Source organism: Rhinolophus sinicus, linkage group LG14, assembly GCF_036562045.2.
Source record: "Rhinolophus sinicus isolate RSC01 linkage group LG14, ASM3656204v1, whole genome shotgun sequence".
Lineage (NCBI taxonomy): Eukaryota > Metazoa > Chordata > Mammalia > Chiroptera > Rhinolophidae > Rhinolophus > Rhinolophus sinicus.
Genome location: NC_133763.1, coordinates 4,986,375 through 5,004,797, shown reverse-complemented (window position 1 = coordinate 5,004,797; position 18,423 = coordinate 4,986,375). Strand labels below are relative to the sequence as shown.

Sequence of the window (18,423 nt, the reverse complement as noted above, 5' to 3'; positions counted from 1 at the left end):
TAAAAACAGATTCGTATTGCAGGACATAGGACACAGCAAAAGACCTTCAAGAGAAATGCTGAAAATGAGAATTTGGCTGAGTTTGTGTGCAGGTGTACGTGTGTGTCCAAGAGAACAGGAATGTGGCTTGTGGCACAATTGAGGATTGATAAATCGTATTGCCAGCTTACTGTGATTTACAAAACAATGCGCAGAACAAAGTGTCAGACTTAGAACTTTTTAGTTGTGGGATACTATGCAAGTCTGTAATCTCAGTTACCACACAGCTAATTCACTGCAAATACTCCACATACTGAAGAAATTAAAACAGAGGACTGAACAGCACTAAAGTTGCCTTTTAATATATCCCAGACTCATTACTTACCAAATTTTTGTGAGGGAATTTCCTCCTAGATACCACATGAGGAGATTAATAATAATTTATTGAGTACAACTATATACCTGAAAACAGATTACGTGTGTGAGTTTTCTGCTTACTTAAGCCAGTAAAGGAATTCCATTTTTTGATACTTTCTAAGAAGTCAACTCAAAAGGAAAAAGTGGGTCTGGGAGGGATGTCTGCCAGGATATCTTATGTTAGTCCTCCCATGCTGTGGGCGGGTGACCGTGCACACATTACCACATTTCTGTAAATGCTGTCCTGCAAAAATGATGCTACATATGAAATACCTCCAATTAGAAATACACCATTGCCCAAATCGGGCACTGAAATCAGACCATTTCCCCGAAAATAAGACCTAGCCAGACCATCAGCTCTAATGCGTCTTCTGGAGCAAAAATTAATATAAGACCCGGTTTTATTTTAATATAAGACCAGGTATAATATATAATACCGGGTCTTATATGAATTTTTGCTCCAAAAGACGCATTAGAGCTGATGGTCTGGCTAGGTCGTATTTTCGGGAACCACGGTGGTCCCAGGTTATACTGGCCACGGAGTTGGGAGGATGTGCTGTTATTCAACATGAAGCTGGATTACGCCTCAGTCTCCATTCCTCGGCTGTTGCTGTCGACTTCATTTCAGGGCCTCTCAAAAGCTAGGAAACTTTTAATTGTGTAACTCCTGGTACCTTTTTTAAAAAGACGACGACATGCTAAGACAGCATTACAAAAGTAACATGTGTTTTAGATGTTTAATGCTAGCAGTCGGTTGTGGTTCTATGTGTACCTGGTTTGGAGATAACAAAAATCCAATCGTAAGGACCTTGGAGACTGAGCCAAAAAAATTTCTTGACTGGTCATTTAATCAACAATCTTCCTGTGACACTGCTTTCTTTCAAGAATACTTTTTCTGGCATAGGCAAAAATTTCAGAATGTCTGTACAAAGGGACGTTCATTGACTGATTTAACCCTTACATAACATGCTAGGCACTAAGCACTTAACACACACGTATTAGCTATGTTAATTATCCAATAAGCTTAAAACGTAGGTACTGTTACAAATGAGGAAACTGGCACAGAGGTCAAATGACTTGCCCAAGGTCACACAGTCAGATCCAGATTTTGAGCCCAGGCCATCGGGCTCCAGAATCTGCATCTTTAACCGGTTCCAGATACTCTTATATCTGTCCGTTACAGGTGCAGGTGTTCCCACAGTGGAGGTCAAATGTGTGATGCAGCCATTTTGTTTAACAGACCTGAGATGGTCTTATCCTTTCTGAGCACAGAGTCACCTTGCAGAGGAAATACCTTCAAATTGCTGACTAGTTTTAATAGCTAACCTGGGACTTATTAAAAGAATTCTCATGACTTAGGCTTTGGGGAAAGAGGGCTACAAGACCTTGGGGGTTATAATGTATGGAGCACATGGCTCTCCAAAGGCTCAGCTGAAAGAGTAGCAGGGGCTTCCAATGTGGACAAACTATGACGACCAGTTCCAGGAAAAAATAAACAAATAAATAAATAAATAAATAAATAAATACACACACACACACACACACACATACATACACACAACACACATACATACATACATACACACACACACACACACACACACACACACACAAAACCTGGGGTGCCAAAAAAAATGTATACACGTTTTAAGAGATGTTAACACTTTGGTCCAAGTTGCTCACGCAGTAGTTTGCCGTAATCAGAAGTGTCTAGACGCTGATGGTAACCACTTTGAGCATCTCTTGTCATTACAGAAGTCAAATGTGACTTGTATTCATCTTTTGTTATCAGTATATATTAATACAGTTTTTTCCTTTCTTAAAATGTGTATACATTTTTTGGCACCATGTGTGTGTTTGTGTGCGCGCACATATGTGTATAGACTTACTCTAATTAGTTTCATCACGGTTAACACATTTCAGAATGGGTCCTTAACTCCTTCCAAAGACCCCAGATATTTAATTTTAATATTTTGTTTCATGAAATAAATCTAGAACTAAAAGAAATACACGGCTCAGGCATCCGCATTTCATATAATCGTTAAATACTACTTCAAGACTTCATCTTACGGCCTCAAAAGCAGGCAGGCAGGAGCGATCTGTGGGAAGGCTCTGACTCCCTTGTGAAACATTTTTAATTATCTTTTAATAAAGGAATCATGGCCTGTCATTTGTCAAAGAGACATTCGCAGTAGTAAAACCTGTGTTTATAGAACCCATTTTTATTAGCCATGATTAAAGATAACGTTTTGTGTACAGTCATTCTCACAAAACAGTTTTATGTGAATGTAAAGGTTAATTAATGCACTTCAGCCATCACTCTCCTAGTCATCTGGAAACACAGCTCTCTAGGAATTGTACTTAAGAAGACACACATTAGACCCTGAAACCATAACAAAAATTTTAAGATTGTTCTCATTTATAATTTTGTTGATTGCCAGATTAAAATATTTAATTCTGTGAAAAATTACAAGATCCCCAAAATTTGTTTTTGTGGTCAGAATAATTACAATTCTATCATAGTCTGAAAAACATATATATTTTTTCTGGAACTGACTTTTTAACCAAAATCATTGTAAGAGCAATACTTGTAAGAGTGCTTATTTAATCTTCTGGAACAACTGCACTTTTAGATGTCAGAGTTTGTGCACTATTCATTAGTACAAGTACTTAATATAACAACAGATTATTAGTAATTGCATCTGTCAATCTTAGTGGTATGCCTTTATAGCAGCATTAAAATAAATAGATGAAATTCATCTAAACCTAGTCCCACAAATACTTGTACAAGAGAACACTTAAAAGTTTAAATTTTAATCAGCCTTCTACGCCCTCTTTTGGAAGATTTTTTTCCCTATGAACTGCAGCTATAAAGTGTAATTTCCATTCAGCAAAACTGCTCATAGTAAACCTAACGACTAATCGCTCGACTTGGGCTTCCTAGTGGATAGAAACCTATAATAACTCCCATGATAAAACTCAACTTATACTGGCTGTTGCCAAACTGAGACCAGAGAATCTCAGGACTCTGGGGGGCGGGGGGGGGGGCGGGGGGGGGGGGCGGCGCACCAACCATCTCAGGCAGTGGAACAGAGGCTGGAGTTACTGCAGCCTCTTGGAACCATGCTTCAGAATATAATTGTCTTTACTATTGCATAGTGCTTTTTTTATTCCCAACACTAATATCTGTTCTTGTTATTTAAGTCTTATAGCTTTGTCTGAGAAGTGCCATTTGTCTCATTATCATTATTCAAACACACAAAACATTGCCAGGGCGAGTCTAGTCTTTTGATGCACAGATTACATGATCCAAGACTCCTGTCACTTTAAAAATCATCTTTTCATTTTACTTCTCACTTAATTTTTCTTTTATAATTAAAAAAAGAACAGACAAACATTCAACAGGAAAACACCCAAAAGAAAAATTAGCATGATCTATACTGGACCTTGCAGTCCTTAGAAAACATTCACCTGTGCCATCCTTTTGAGTCTTCACAGAATCCCTAGGAGATGGGCATATACGTGTTACTCCGTTTAAAAATGAAACAGTGTGAAAGTGATTTGCATCTGTTAAGCGCTATAAATACAAAGGGTTGCATTTTTAATTGTCGTTAGAGTGACTGAGTATTTTACTCATGAAAACACCACGGCACATGCATTTACTTAGAATAAGTAACAAACGGAGCAAGGAGCACAGTCAGAAACTGAGTTATTTGCTTTTTGAAAAATATTTCCTAAACAATAAACACTGAAATAAAATTTGAATAAAATTGCTCAGACAACAAACAGCATTTGATACTTTAAAGGGCTTGTGCTTAGGTCCAACTTAAGGTTCTTCTTTCAAATTCTTTGCATGAAATGAACATTGGCTAAGAAGCAGCAACTAACTCACCCAACGTTTTGTTATAGGTAGTCCCCACCAACGTTTCCCCAACCCAACCTTTAAGGGAAGGTGGTGCGTGGCGGCCCAGGATGACAGCCACCAGGCTGAGAGAATTGCTGGGCAAAGGAGGGTCCTTAGCAGAGAGACACAGGAAATGTGAGCAGGTAGACAAGCCAGAGGTAAAACTCAGTACAGATTTTTCTTCTGGTTCCATGGGTGCCCTGGCCAGTACCTCCTTGACATTCTCTGCCCTCTAAGCCGGCCGCCAAGCAGCTGTACTAGGCCTACCGTAGGCAAAGCAAGCCAGGACCACATGGTCAAGTGTGCTGCAACCTTGGGATAAAGCTGCCTCCAAATTCACAAACAAAAAGGAAAGCCTCTGTGTAATAAGAAAAAACAACTTGTTGTGGAGCTCGAAGAATGCAAAATCCTATGAAACTTAAAAGCAGTACTACAAATTCCTCAAAAAATGCTCAGGTCGGGAAAGGTTAGTTACAGGTAAGAGAGAGCTACCCTGCTTCCCTGTTCACCGTCTGATAATCCCTGAGCAAATTATCATTTCTATACCACAATTTTCTCAGTTATGTAAAGGGAGAAAATACCACCTAAATCGCAGTTGCTAAGAGGATTAAGTAATCAACTGAACGTTAAGCACTTCGTAATCAAAAATATGAATCCCCTTTCCAGACACCTTAGATGAATGATGAAAATACTAAATAAAATATCAATTTAAAGCAAACATCTAAATCATTTTTATTAAGATATAACTGACATATGTTAGTCTCAGCCATGCAACATCCTGATTTGATATTTGTGTATGTTGTAATGAATTCTTATATTTTGTGAATTTCTACATGTTAACAATTAATCTCCTAGAAATGACCTGATATTAGGAAATGATCACTACTCAGTGATTCTTTGTGGTAGAAGGAGAACTGATAATAATTTACACACAACTGCCGATACAGTGTATCTGCAAGACAAATTCTAGGTAATGCAAGAATTAAAGGTACATTTCTCTTGCATTTATTTCCCATCTTTTGTTTCTCTGTCATATTCCATATCTCACTCTACTTAAAATACATATATAACTTCAATAAAACTAACCTTTCTTGCCTACCCAGTAAGGCTCATCAACAAGGCATGTCACATTCAGTAGAAATAAAAGAGATTCCAGAAGCATTTGAAAGTAGAAGTCTAAGATGATGTCTCTCGAAGAGCAGGAAAAGGGGAATTGTATCACATATGCACACACATGCACACACACACACACACACACACACACACAGAGCCTCTCGGTCTAATAATACAATCTCATTAAACCATCAGCTTCATCCAAAGCCCACACCACGTGGCTATTACACAGCCTGTCTCCCATCTCCTTCCTCCCTGCCTGACACTCCCCTGCTCACCTCCTTCCATTTTCAACACCCTTCCTTCGGCTAGATTTTGTCTTTCATGGTATAACTCCAGGTGCTCAGTTTAGCCTTCCTCCCCTCCACCCATTAGAGGATAAGCACCAGGAAAGTACTGGAGTCCGACAGTCCAAACAGAATGTTCCTTGGGTGATTAGTATATAGTGGGAAAGGGTGTGGGCACTTAGAATCTAGCATTATTGCCCCCGTCGTTCATGAAAGTGACACCTTTTCAATCAATAGTGTCCCAGGTACCAATCAAAAACATCTGTAAGATGCTAGCAGAATCTAATTATTGGAATAAGAAAGATATCCTGAGAAATCAAATAAGCATTCTTCATTCATCTGGCACCTGACTTTACAAAGACTTAAGGGAGGAGACCTGACTACCAGTATAAAAGAGTATTTTAACTCTGCTTTGTCTCCAAAATATCAATTCATATACATGTCTGCTACATAAACTAGAAATTATACTTATGACCTAACTGCAGACACGTTAATAGAAGTATGTGCTAATTTATAAGTCGAGTCCTTTTTCAAATTAGATGCTGCTGGTTACAACCTACATATAAAAATACTCTGGAACTTTTCACATTTATCGGCTATAAAATACAGATGATAAAATATACTCCTACTTTCTCAAACGTGGAATAATGACAAGAGGAGCTTTATCTGAAAGCATTAATACGGTTTAAATCTTCATGAGGTCACAATGTATTGCACTGCGTAGAATTCAGCTTTAAAGAAAATGTATACATGTCCTCAGTTTAAAAAAATAACAAGGTTCAGAAAAGCCTAGCCAACACACAAAGGCAGAGAGAAAAGAAATGCATCTCTTCTACAACCAAAAACCTGGTTAAAAAAAAAAAAAAAAAAGTTTAGTAGTAGAGCAAATAAAAGAAAATGAAATTCAGTCTTTAGGATAAATATTTTTTTCTGAGTTCAGGACTAACACGGAAGAAATATTGAATTAAGCAGCTTTGAACGAACTGGGTTCTGTTTGTTGAAATTTTTCTTAAAAGGAAATTTAAAAAACAGTGCAGTTGCAGTCTGTATTGGTTGTGCATTGCGGCGAGCTATATTACAATCTACGAAAGAGAAGAAAAGCAGGAAAACGTAACCTGGGAGAGAACACTGGGCTTTCTGCCCTACTTGCTCAGCTGAAAGAAAAAAAGCCCCAACTAACCGGGAGGGAGGATGTTGCTCTCTACAGTAACAAATAGCAAAACTTGCCAGTGATGTAAACATACCTATATTGATGAACTTAAAGTAACTCTTTTTGAGAAACAGTGCTCACCAGTCTAAGTCAACCAGGTTTCATAAAAGTAGAATAATGCAATAACCAAAACAAACTAAAAATCCTTTCTATTTCCTTGAAGTATGAAATTAACATTCTCCTGATCTCTCAGATATTATTTGTATCTTATAGGTTCAGTGTTTTGTGAAACCAATAGAGAACAGTTAAGTTACTTTTTTAAATCTTTCTGAGGTTTCTGTGGTATGTAATTACTTACTTCAAGTAAATCAAAACACTGTTTTCAATCTCTTTATCTTCTCTGTTTGCTTTATTACAAGACAAGAGGCAAAATGATACTTTGGCATGGAAAAAATAAAACTACCTGTGTCATAGCATGAGCATGCAAAACTTTCATGCTACCAAACATTACTATTTCTTAGAGCTTTGATTTCCAAATATCCAGAAGAAACAGAAAGTATGTGAAAGAAAGGAAATTCAGAAAACTTATCCTGGACTAAATTGTCTTTGATATTTTAATCCTGTTTGTAACAGTGATGACAGAAAATTGACTGGGATTCAGAGGCTTCAGACACATGACTCACGCGCTCTATCTACTGCTTTGCGTTCCTTGCAGAAAATTACACTAATTAAAAGATTCTAGGATCTGATCGGATGAATCGATTTCAGAAAATGAGTCTTTACATAGCAAAGCTTGAGGAAGTAGCACTCGTGTTCCAAAACCAAAAAAGCAATTGTCACGGCATATCGAGTTAACCTGAAGGATCTCTTTCGCTCCATTCAGCTGCCTCGACAGTGGATGCTGAGGAAAATCGCAGTGGAAGCTTTACCATGAGATGACACTCATGTCAAAGTCTCCGTTACTCTCACAGGCTCCCAGGGGTACTCAGAAATAATAGCATTGCAATCACTTGGTTTTCTTTAATATCGAGTGGTTCTAAACCTTGACAATATGCATATATTTTATTCTTTAAAATAGGTACCTGTCCATTCTATTCTCCCTGACCTAAAGTGGCTGTACTTCCCCTTGACTGGCCAAGTCCCCAGATTTGTTTTCACTCAAGGAAAAAAATTACCTGACTGTTCAGTTTTTGTTCACCACACCAGTTACATAAGCATTTACCGCACAGTTTTTGAATGGATGGCTAAAATAGAACTCTCATGAATGTGATCTGAAAACCCAACTTTCAGAGCACTGTTGAATAAATGTTACACACTGCATTTTACAAAGTTTCATCGAATGAGACTCTAGAATTTGCCTTAGATTTTTGGAAACAAGCAAAATGCTGGCTCCTACACAAGGCTTTTGTGGCCTTTGTATAACATAGTTATCATCTATTCATTATTTACATATCATTTATTTCCTAAGAAAGCATTTGGGCAACTGCTGTAAGTCTCATTTGAGAGACCTACTCAGATCAGGATTCTATTCAACAGAATGGAATGGAGCCTTAATAAGTATTATTGGGCATAAACACCAAATGAAAATACTTTTTATTCCTTTTATTCATTTGATGCTAGAAACTATTATAAGTCATATGGATTTTGAAAGACACTCTCAGAACTAATATGGAGCTCTTCAAATGTATAGAAACTTTATGCCATTCCAAGGAAATAGAAGTTTATATATATATAAACTCTTCAAGAAATATGCTTTGAACTTTTAGTAAATTTTCAGATTGGCAGAGGAATTAGGATATAACTGATAAGTCAGAACTTATCACACAAATTGTTTTAGAGTTCCCTCTTAACCCCAATGTTTTTTTCTCAATACTCTGTATAGCTTAGCATATTCCATTATCTGAAGACAGGCAACCCCATCTCACGATGAAACACAGCATTCCCTTTGAATTCACTGCCTGTATCCTCAATGTCTAAACCACCGGTCGATTCAAGGGAAAAGTCAACAGGCCCATTAACTGAGCTAAAGTCATCTGAATCTTGTATTACAGTTCTTTACTTTGCACTTGTAACAAATGTCTTGCATTTTCCTTCCTGAAGGCTCCTGCTTTCACTGAGAACATAATAGGTAATTCACCATATATATGGTCTTACACCGCCTATCCCGTACAAAGACATGAGTCAGTCAGACTTAACTGTAAAATTCATGTGAAGTAGAAGCTGGAGGTTATTTTCTGCAGAAAGGCCACACCTTACAATGAAGTGAACAAGGAAACCAACATCCTATCACTGATGACCAACACACTTCTGATTCAAGAAATTGACCTCACAAATGCAATAATTAGGCTGCAGAGGAAGTATGCGTTTTGCTAAATTAAGAATGGATGCAAAGTGTTTTCCTATTCTTCAGCCAAAAAATTAAAAAATAATACGGAGAGATTTAAATCACTTGGGTCCCACATTCAGCCATTTTGGAGACACAACTCAGAGAATGCCATGGCAGCCTCAAACGGCCGTTACACCCAGCTCAGGAGACAGCAGGGACAGGAGGGAAGAGTCATTCTTGCTTGAAAACTGCACTCAGCAGGGGCACAGACTCTGCTTTTTCACCCTAGCTTTGTCTCATTTAAATCCCAAGTTAGCTTTCATCTTAGGCTCACTACTACCTGCCAGTACTGGGGACTTAAGAAGAAATGCTCACTCAGTAACCAGAATTAGGCTTGGTGATGAAACCCTGAAACCTACACAGAATAAAGTGCTTCCATGACCCCTGCAAAATGCAGTGCAGTTTGGTGTCTGTGGAAGACTATTAAGAATTTCTTTCATCGGGGGAAAGAAAAAAGGACAAAACCCTGCATGACGTAGTGGAATTCTCATTAGGCGCAGCAGGAGCTTTAACTGGCATCAAGAGTAAGCTGAGGGCCAGGTTGGTACAATTTACTGTTCTTATTACAATTTTCATCACAAGAACTGACTGATTTCATTCAATTTATTTTCCTTGTCACAACTGCTTTGCCAAGAATCAGTCTCATTGAAATTTAGGAGACTCCTGAGCTTCTGTAAAATCCAGTGATGTGTTGTCCAGCTCTGACCTTCTTAAAGGTCCCTCTATTTGACGTGATATCTATTCCTGCAGAAAAAGTATGCTGCTTCATCTGATCGAATACTAATCTTTCAAAACCTGTCTGGTCATTATAGCTTAGGAGACCATAATTCTTGGTAGGGAGAGGTAAGGAGAATGAATGCAAACTGAATCTATATTTATACTAAACTAATCAGCATGACATCATCATAGCAGAAATATCTAGAACATTACCTCATACCAGTGGTCTGCTGGGATGTTAAAACATCTTTAAAAATCTGAGATTTTGCATCCAATGTTGAATCCTCAATTACATATTCACCAACCAACGTTTTTGTAACGCCCAAATTTAAGCCAATATAGTATGCAAGGGCTTTAAATAAAATCATTTGAGTTGATTTCATCTTTCAAGAAGAAAAATCACAGTGATGGAGCTCCCAAAAATACTTCAAAACAGGATGACACATTTGACTTTTAGAAAATAATGCAACCTTAGACTCTAGGACCCCTAAGCATCAAACTACCAAACATGCCACACACACACACACACCCATAACACAGTATGCTCAAAATCAAGTTAAAATGAGCATCAGGAGCTTAATTTATGACATGTAAAAAGAAGGCTAAGAGGTCGCTGATTCCCATCTATGTAAAGACTCAGATAATGGGAGGAAAAGAGAGTGGAGGATACAATTAGGAGATAAAATGTGGTGGTAAAACGTGGGTTCGCTGTTTAATAATCGGGGTGTAAGTCTCAGGTCTTTAGAACCAATCAGCAGAGTAGCCTGTTTCTCCCACTGTGCTGTTTTTTAAGTCCTGGCACCGGCAATGAAGACTGCCAACCAGGTCCATGGCTATCACCCGCAGTCTGCCAGGTCCTAAAGACACCTCTACCTGGAAATGACAGACCTTTTTTACTTAAGAGGTGCCTTTAGTCATGTTTATATAAATTAGTATGCTTCAAATCAAGAAAAATTTTCAATGAAATCGCTCAGAAACCAATGCAGATCTAATTGCTGTAAAGCCAAGCATAAGGCATCAAAATCCTGCATTCTACATAGCATCTGATTTTATCCTGTACTTTCTGCCTAGACGTTCAAAAGAAGAAAATTAGGTTGAATCCAAATTGAGTATTGAAGCCAAGAAAACCTCCCTGCTAGACTAATATGACCACAGGGAAAACATAACAAAGGAAAGGAGAAAAGGGAACGTGCTAACAGACTCAGGGCGCTCTTTGGCGGAGCCACCCAGAACCCAAGTCCACGGTCAGCTGCCCAGTCCTCTGAGTGGCCGTGTCCTTATGGTCATACATGGATGAGTAGTCCATACAGAGATGATGAAATGTTTCCTCCCAGAATAGCATACTCATGACATTTTTAGAGCATTCCTTACTGTCTTTCACATGTTAACAGGAAGTCTAATACATATTACCATATTACCACCTTACACACAGCATTAGCCAAAACTGAGTCAAAGTATTCCCCAGAATGCATAAACGGAAGGTATTTTAGGATACTACTGATTCCAAATCAGGTAACAACAAAATGGTAAGTGTGAGAACTTATTTGGTCATTCTCACACAAGCCAAATGAAGTAGAAAATTGAAAACTTTTAAACCGCTTATTTTTATTTGGCCTTTAGAAAATGATGGGTTATACTCTCATGCACAACATACATTATTTTGTCAAAGCACAGTATGTATAAATTTAAGGCATACTTGAAAGTTTGAGCAAAGGGCCTAGAGTTTATGATACATATATATGCGTGTCTGTTTCATATTTTACCAAGTAAACAAAATCTCTCTGCTGTTTTCATCTAGCCCAAGATCTAATCTGATTATTAAATGTCTAGTACAGATTATATTGTTCTCCGTAAGCACTCTTTGTTCCTCAAAAAAAAAAAGGAAAAATTCAGGTAATTGCCTGCCAAAATACATCGTTCTTAAAATATCCAAATAACGGATACAAAAGTTTCCTTTTCCTAAAATACCTAGATAATTATCTATTTATCTCATTAGCTGCAATATAAATGTGTAAGTATCTATTTACTCATATAATAAGAACATATATACTCAGAATTCCTTCTGAGAAACTCCTGAGTGTTCTAGCCATTTGCACCAAGTAAAAGCCATAAGTAAAAAAAAATAAAAAGTTTCTTTCTATAAACCTCTATATTTACCCAAAGCCACGTAGTCAATAACTAAAGTGCACATTCATTAGCAACAAATGCCAAAGAAAAATGGGAAAAGTCTTGGAATCTATTTTAAAAATCAGTAATAATATACATTATTTTCTCGTTTGAAATAATGTGTAGACAGTGAAGGTGTGACTAACACATCTGAGCAAATTGTTGGAGGTGGTCAACTGCATTAAGAGGCACAAAGAGTCAGGCGGACCTATGTTCAAACTTAACTGCACACTTTATGACCCATCGCATGTTGGGCAAGTTACACTTATGTGAGTCTTGATTTTATCTGTAAATCTGGATTAATTATAGTACCTTGTTGAGGTTATTAAATGAGATAATGCGTGCAAGAAGCTGAGTACCATGCCTGAGACATCGTGCTCAACAAACAGCAGCTGTTACCATTATTCATAGTTCACTGTAGGTAGCCATTGGAAGAGGGGAAAAGCTATTAGTGTTCATACACCATTAGGCTAAGTGGATATTGCTATAGAATCATTATACATCATGTGGGTTGAATTTCAAATGAATACACTGGAGAAACACGCTTACTTGCAGATATTCATAGTTTAATAGCAAATGCAACCAACTATGAAAAAGATTATGTGGAATTACCTGTCACCTCCCACATCCTTACAAACATGCATGCGACTCTGCGTGATGTTGGGGTATTGTGAAAAGATTAATATATGCTGATTTCAAAAGAAAAAAATAAAGAAAATGATTGTCAACTCAATGCATGAAATGTCAGTAGTGAAATATTATTAGCATGTTTTTAATAGCCTTTTGCATTTGCTTGGGTTTTGTTTTTTTTACTGTTAATAAAAAAGTTTATCCAAATTACATATATTTCAGTACCTCAACCCATACCCTGTTTTCTGCAAGGCCAAGTCATCCTACTGGACTCAGTTTTAGCCATACTTTCTCTGGAAAGCTTCCCTTGACCACCCATCCACAAGGATCTCTCTCCCTTCGCTCTGCCCTGGGCCCCACATTCAGTTATTAATTCCTAGTAATGCTTCTTTCATAAAGTCTCTTGCATTTCGCTTTCTTTTTCCTTTGCACAACCATTTTCAAAAGCCATACCACATTACCAGCTAAACTTGACTCAGCTGTCTCTTAAGTGTGTCTCCTAGTTACAGGCCTTCCTGCATAAATTGGCCAAATAAATCTAAGAACAGGCTTTTATCAAGTAACCCCGCCCCCCTTTCAGAATGTTCAGTGGCTCCGTATTGCTGGGATGACTGTAATGGCCAAACTTCTGACAGCGCAAGGGAATGTTATTAATGTGCTTAACCCAGAACCATGTGGACAAACGAAGACTTACAGCTAACCAGCCCACTGCCATCTTTGACCTCAAACTCACAGAAATAGTCCTAAGGGTTGACTCAAAACTAAACTCTCTTCTTTTTAAGTTTACATGTTTAAAATTCATGATACTCTGACATTCTTGAATGAAATATATCCATGTTTGTTTTCATATAAATATAATATTGTAAGTCACAACCCTTGTACATGAGCAAAATTTCCAAACATCTTACCGAAAATCGTGGAGCAGAATGGACCCACAGGAAGACACACTCCAGGACACAACTCCGGAAAACCCCACGGGAGGATGGTGTGCATCAGGGCCGTCCCCTGGAGCACAGACAATGCCATTCATAAAGACCAGGAAGTAAATAACAAGCCCTGGAGTGACTGATTTTAAGTGAACTCAGACCCAGAGAAGTCTTCCGTGTGGTCTCTTTAGAACCCATTTCCAGGTCTTTGCTTTCCTCAACACTGCTCAGTCTTTACGACCCAGGTCCACTTGCTCCGGTTGCCATATAAAGTACAAGACATCCAGTTAAATTGAATTTGAGGAGAGCAAAGAATGTTTTTCCTATGTCCCATGAAATATAAAACTTCACTAGGTGTCCTGTATTTTTATGTGCTAAACTTGGCAATCAGGACGGTAAAGCCGTGCCTGACCACCCTCCCCACTCTTATCTAACCAGGCATGTCCGGTCCTCTGGACACAGTGACCCTCATCCTGAAAGTAGAGCTAGAAGAAGGCCTGTTGGCGGCCTTGATTTGCTGCAGTTTAGCCAGAGACCCCAGCTTTGTCACCAGCTACATACGAGTATGACTTTGCCCTTTGTGGGCCAGTTTCATTTGCAAAATTGGTGGGCGTTTGGCTAAATGATCTCTTAGGACCTTCCCAATCTAACATTCTGTAGCTGTAAAGCATCTGAATATTGAATCTGTTTCTTGCCGGCCAAACAAAAGATGTACCTATCAATAACGCCCAAACTAACCTGAGAGTTTCCATCTTCCCAAGGTATTCACTTTCTCTTGGACTACGGTAATGATCAGAAGACCCTACCAATAAACAAATGTTACCTGTGCGGTTCAGTGTTATTCCATCACCATGTTTATACTTTCTCATCATTTTTCTTCCATTTTTCTTAATTTATAAATCTCACTAATTAAAGAATCCATAAAGTGAGAGGATCGCATCTCCTTATCTCCATTTGGTCATCACTTGTCCTGGTGACAACCAACAGTAGTAAAATGCCCTCCAAGGTCACCTAGGCAGGACACCTCTTGAAGGAAAAGGAAATGAAATGGGGAGGGGATGAAGAGGGAAGGAGGTCCCTATCCGAGCTCCTGCAGGTCCTCGGCAAGGTGGGCACCCAAACTGGGTTATGCAGACAGGACAGTTATCAGATCTCAGATCCAGCTTTTGGTGTGTGTGGAAAGAAGGAGATAGAAGAACGTGAACTTGGGAAAGCAGCAATATGGGTCCCTGGAGGATGTCCGCTTAGTAACTATCCTGATGAGTGCTCTGCCTATCCCCAAATGAATGTGTGGCCATTCAGGCTGAACCAGCAAAGGACCCCTCCTGAATGTCACTTATATACAGCACACCTGCTGGACAGGCACTAGAATGGACCTATGTCTCCGCACTTTCGCGTCTGCTTCCTCCAGCTCCCTCCTGTCCTGCTGGATCTCAAGTCCTTCTACCTTCCTTTCTTCCTCTAACGCCCTTTCTCCCACTTCTTACCTTACCCGCTCTAATGGGATTTATGTCCTCTGTAATAAGGAACAGGCGTGTGGGAGCTGTTTCCATCTTGCATCCATTTATATTTTGAGGAAGAGTAGAGTGATATCCCTGGCCACACTCACTCTGCAGGAGGCTAGGAGTCCCATCCCAATTAAAAGAAGCACTGAGAGGAATCTCAGAAAATGCAAGATTCTAACCTCGAGCCTCTGTTCCAGCCTACAAGGAAAAGATGAAGGAGCTGTCCATGCTGTCGCTCATCTGCTCCTGCTTCTACCCGGAACCTCGCAACATCAACACCTACACTTACGACGGTGAGTCTGACAACAGCGCCCCTGCCGGCGAGATCCTTTGGGAAAGTGTGGGTCCTTCCATTTCTCTCTCCCGGCTGCTAAGATAATCAAATCAGTATTTGGTAGATCTCACTATTGACTTGCTGTGTCTACCCATTCGGTCTTATTGCTAGCCTACTGCTCGAAGCAGTGTGAGTCTGGTGCTAGTAACAGCACATTAAGATCTCGTAAGAAATGCGGTTGAATTATTAGTGCAGCCACGTCTAAAAAACATGTCAACATCCAGAATGTGGCCAAGTCGTTTCTTTACAACATGACACGATAAGATCTAATCAGAGCAGATCATAATTTGCAAGAAAATGCTTTATACTGAGAAAACCCAGGAGAGAAAATTGATAGCATCACAGTTTTTGCATTAGCATAGTCTTTATAAAGTTCCCGTATTTGGTGTACGCACGTCAACAACCTAACAAGTTCCAATAATAAAACTGACTTACGACTGAGGCTCTAGATCAAGACGATTTAAAAAGAAAAGCCTAGAGGACTAGCCTGGCTGTGAGCTTCTTTGCATTGTAACCCTTTCGGTTTGACTTCTCCTGACTCATTCTACTTTGTTTCCTTCCTGGCTCTGCCACAATCCACATGACCCCTGGCAAGTCACTTAGATTCTCTGAGCCTTATTTAACTCTAGTGTTCCCCTCCAGGGGTGCTGTGGGGCATAAGTGGTTTAATGCAAATCGAACTCTTCCTTGTAAGCACCCCAAAATGGCAGTTATCATTGTCAACAATACCGTCCTCACTTAATTCAGTCAATACAATCAAAACTGGTTGACACAGTAATGTGTGTAGCAGATATAGCTGAAGCACGTTTCTCTGTTTGGCTCATCATTATTTTTCTTCTCTACATGTGTAAAGAAATACATTAAGAGAAGGTAAAGGGGTCTGTGGCCGTTAACCCCTTCTGTGCCTTTAAAGCGCATTCCAGGACTGAAAGGCGTTTTCCTGCCAAAATGACTCTGTCATGGCACAAGCATCATACATGCCAATTAACTTTCAAAAGGAAACAGCCTTCGTGCAAAGGGTTTCGGTTTCCAACAACAATTCTCATTAGAATGCAGGCCCAGTGCCTACTTTGTACAAATTCATTCAGCCAACAAATAAACTAGATCCTTAATGTGCTAGATGCAGCTCTGCCTAAATCCAGCTGTTTCTTCTGAGGTTCCAAAACGTCACTCTGTGTTGTCACTAAGGCTCCAAAGACGGACACAGCATGGCCCCCCCTTCAAGGAACTCAGGGCCTAGAAGAGCACCCCACCAAACAAGTCAGTAAGGAGGTCACAACGTGGTTACCTGCCGAGACAGGGGGTACACAGGTGCCTTGGTGGGACAGGGGACAGAGTGCCGGTTTCTGCCCGCTGAGAGACTGAGGGGGAAAGAAGAAAGTCAGAAGTTCTGCATAAGCTCAGTCTTAGAAGTTGAACAGACAATTCAGCATCGCTTGCGCACTGCTGAGGGTCTGATAACCTGCTTACCTTTCTCACATAAGCTGCTGGTGAGAAAAACGTGGCTAGCCATTTTCCAGTTCTTAACCATTTCTTAGACAGACACAGTGTACAGCTTAGAGAAGTGAATGTCACCCTCCCCCTCCACTACGGCCTCTTTCCGGGCTCCTCTCTGCATCCTAAGGGGGACGTTCTAAGCAGACAGAAAGTCGGATTAAAGCTATCACAGTGGGACCTTGTCTTGCTGTCCCCATTAGACAGTAAGCACCCTGAAGGCAGGACCGCATCACATGTCCTCCCCAGAGTGGACACTACACACGCTTGACGACTCAGGTCAACACACACACACAGCAGAGCAGACCATAATCCGGCAGGATGCTGTGCACATGCGCACTGCGGGAGCCGAGTCTTTCCAGCCGCTCAGGGAGCTATGTTGGTTCTAACAACAGCTCCTGTGATTTCCCACCACAGGATTATATATGAGAACTGGACAACTTTGTTATTTTCCTCATTGTTTAGCCTGAAAATGCCTCCAGCTATGGTGATTTCCACCAATCAATCAGTCAATCAATCAATCAGTAAAAATCTAAATCTGTGCTACTTGATTTTCATGTGAAGCTCATATTTATTCAAAAGGAAAATAAAGTTTAGTTTAAATCAATTCAGGCTGTTTTTTCCTAAGTATACCTACATTATTCCACTCCCTGTGGACATTTTTTAATTCCGCAATGTTATAAATATATCCATAATATGTTAAAATATATCCATAATTATACTAAAGAATGAGAAATCATAGTAGAGCAAATGATCACGGGTGGCATTTTATTCCTCTTTGAACAGCAATGTTATTTTCAAGTGTGGGAATTCAGATTATTAAAATACAACCATGCTTCATGCTCTGCATGCTTAACATTTGCAAATATTCATTCCTCAGATATGGAAGTGAAGCAAATCAACAAACGTGCCTCTGGCCAGGCTTTTGAGCTGATCTTAAAGCCACCATCTCCCATCTCAGAAGCCCCACGAACTTTAGCTTCTCCAAAGAAGAAAGACCTGTCTTTGGAGGAGATCCAGAAAAAGCTGGAGGCCGCAGAGGAAAGAAGAAAGGTACATTTTCCAATGGTTGATCCAATTTTTAATTATAGTTAAATACATTACAAGAGTTTCAGGTGTACAGGATAGTGATTAGACATTTATATACCTTACGATGTGATCACCACAATAAGTCTAGTATCCATCTGTCCCCGTACATGGTTTTTAACTCTTCTCCCTCCGTCCTTGCCCTCCCCTTCTCTTTCTCTCTCTCACACACTCACACACACACACACACTCACTCACACTCTCACTCTCACACTCACTCACACAGTCTCTCACACACACACACTCTCACACACGTATGCACACTCACACTTTCAGCAGAGGTTCCCGAGGACAGCGACACCTAAATACATGTGGCTCTTCCACAGACA

The 18,423-nt window shown here is 39.5% G+C and overlaps 1 protein-coding gene across 2 annotated transcripts in view; it reads left to right on the top strand.

Annotated features, from left to right (window-relative positions):
* Nucleotides 1-18,423, top strand: part of STMN2 (stathmin 2) — a 44,549-nt gene that overhangs the window by 5,549 nt on the left and 20,577 nt on the right. For both annotated transcript variants that reach the window (XM_019725595.2, XM_074318586.1), the window contains exons 2-3: nucleotides 15,378-15,473; nucleotides 17,889-18,061. In XM_019725595.2, coding sequence (XP_019581154.1) covers nucleotides 15,378-15,473; nucleotides 17,889-18,061 — 269 coding nt within the window. The remainder of the gene's footprint in view (nucleotides 1-15,377; nucleotides 15,474-17,888; nucleotides 18,062-18,423) is intronic.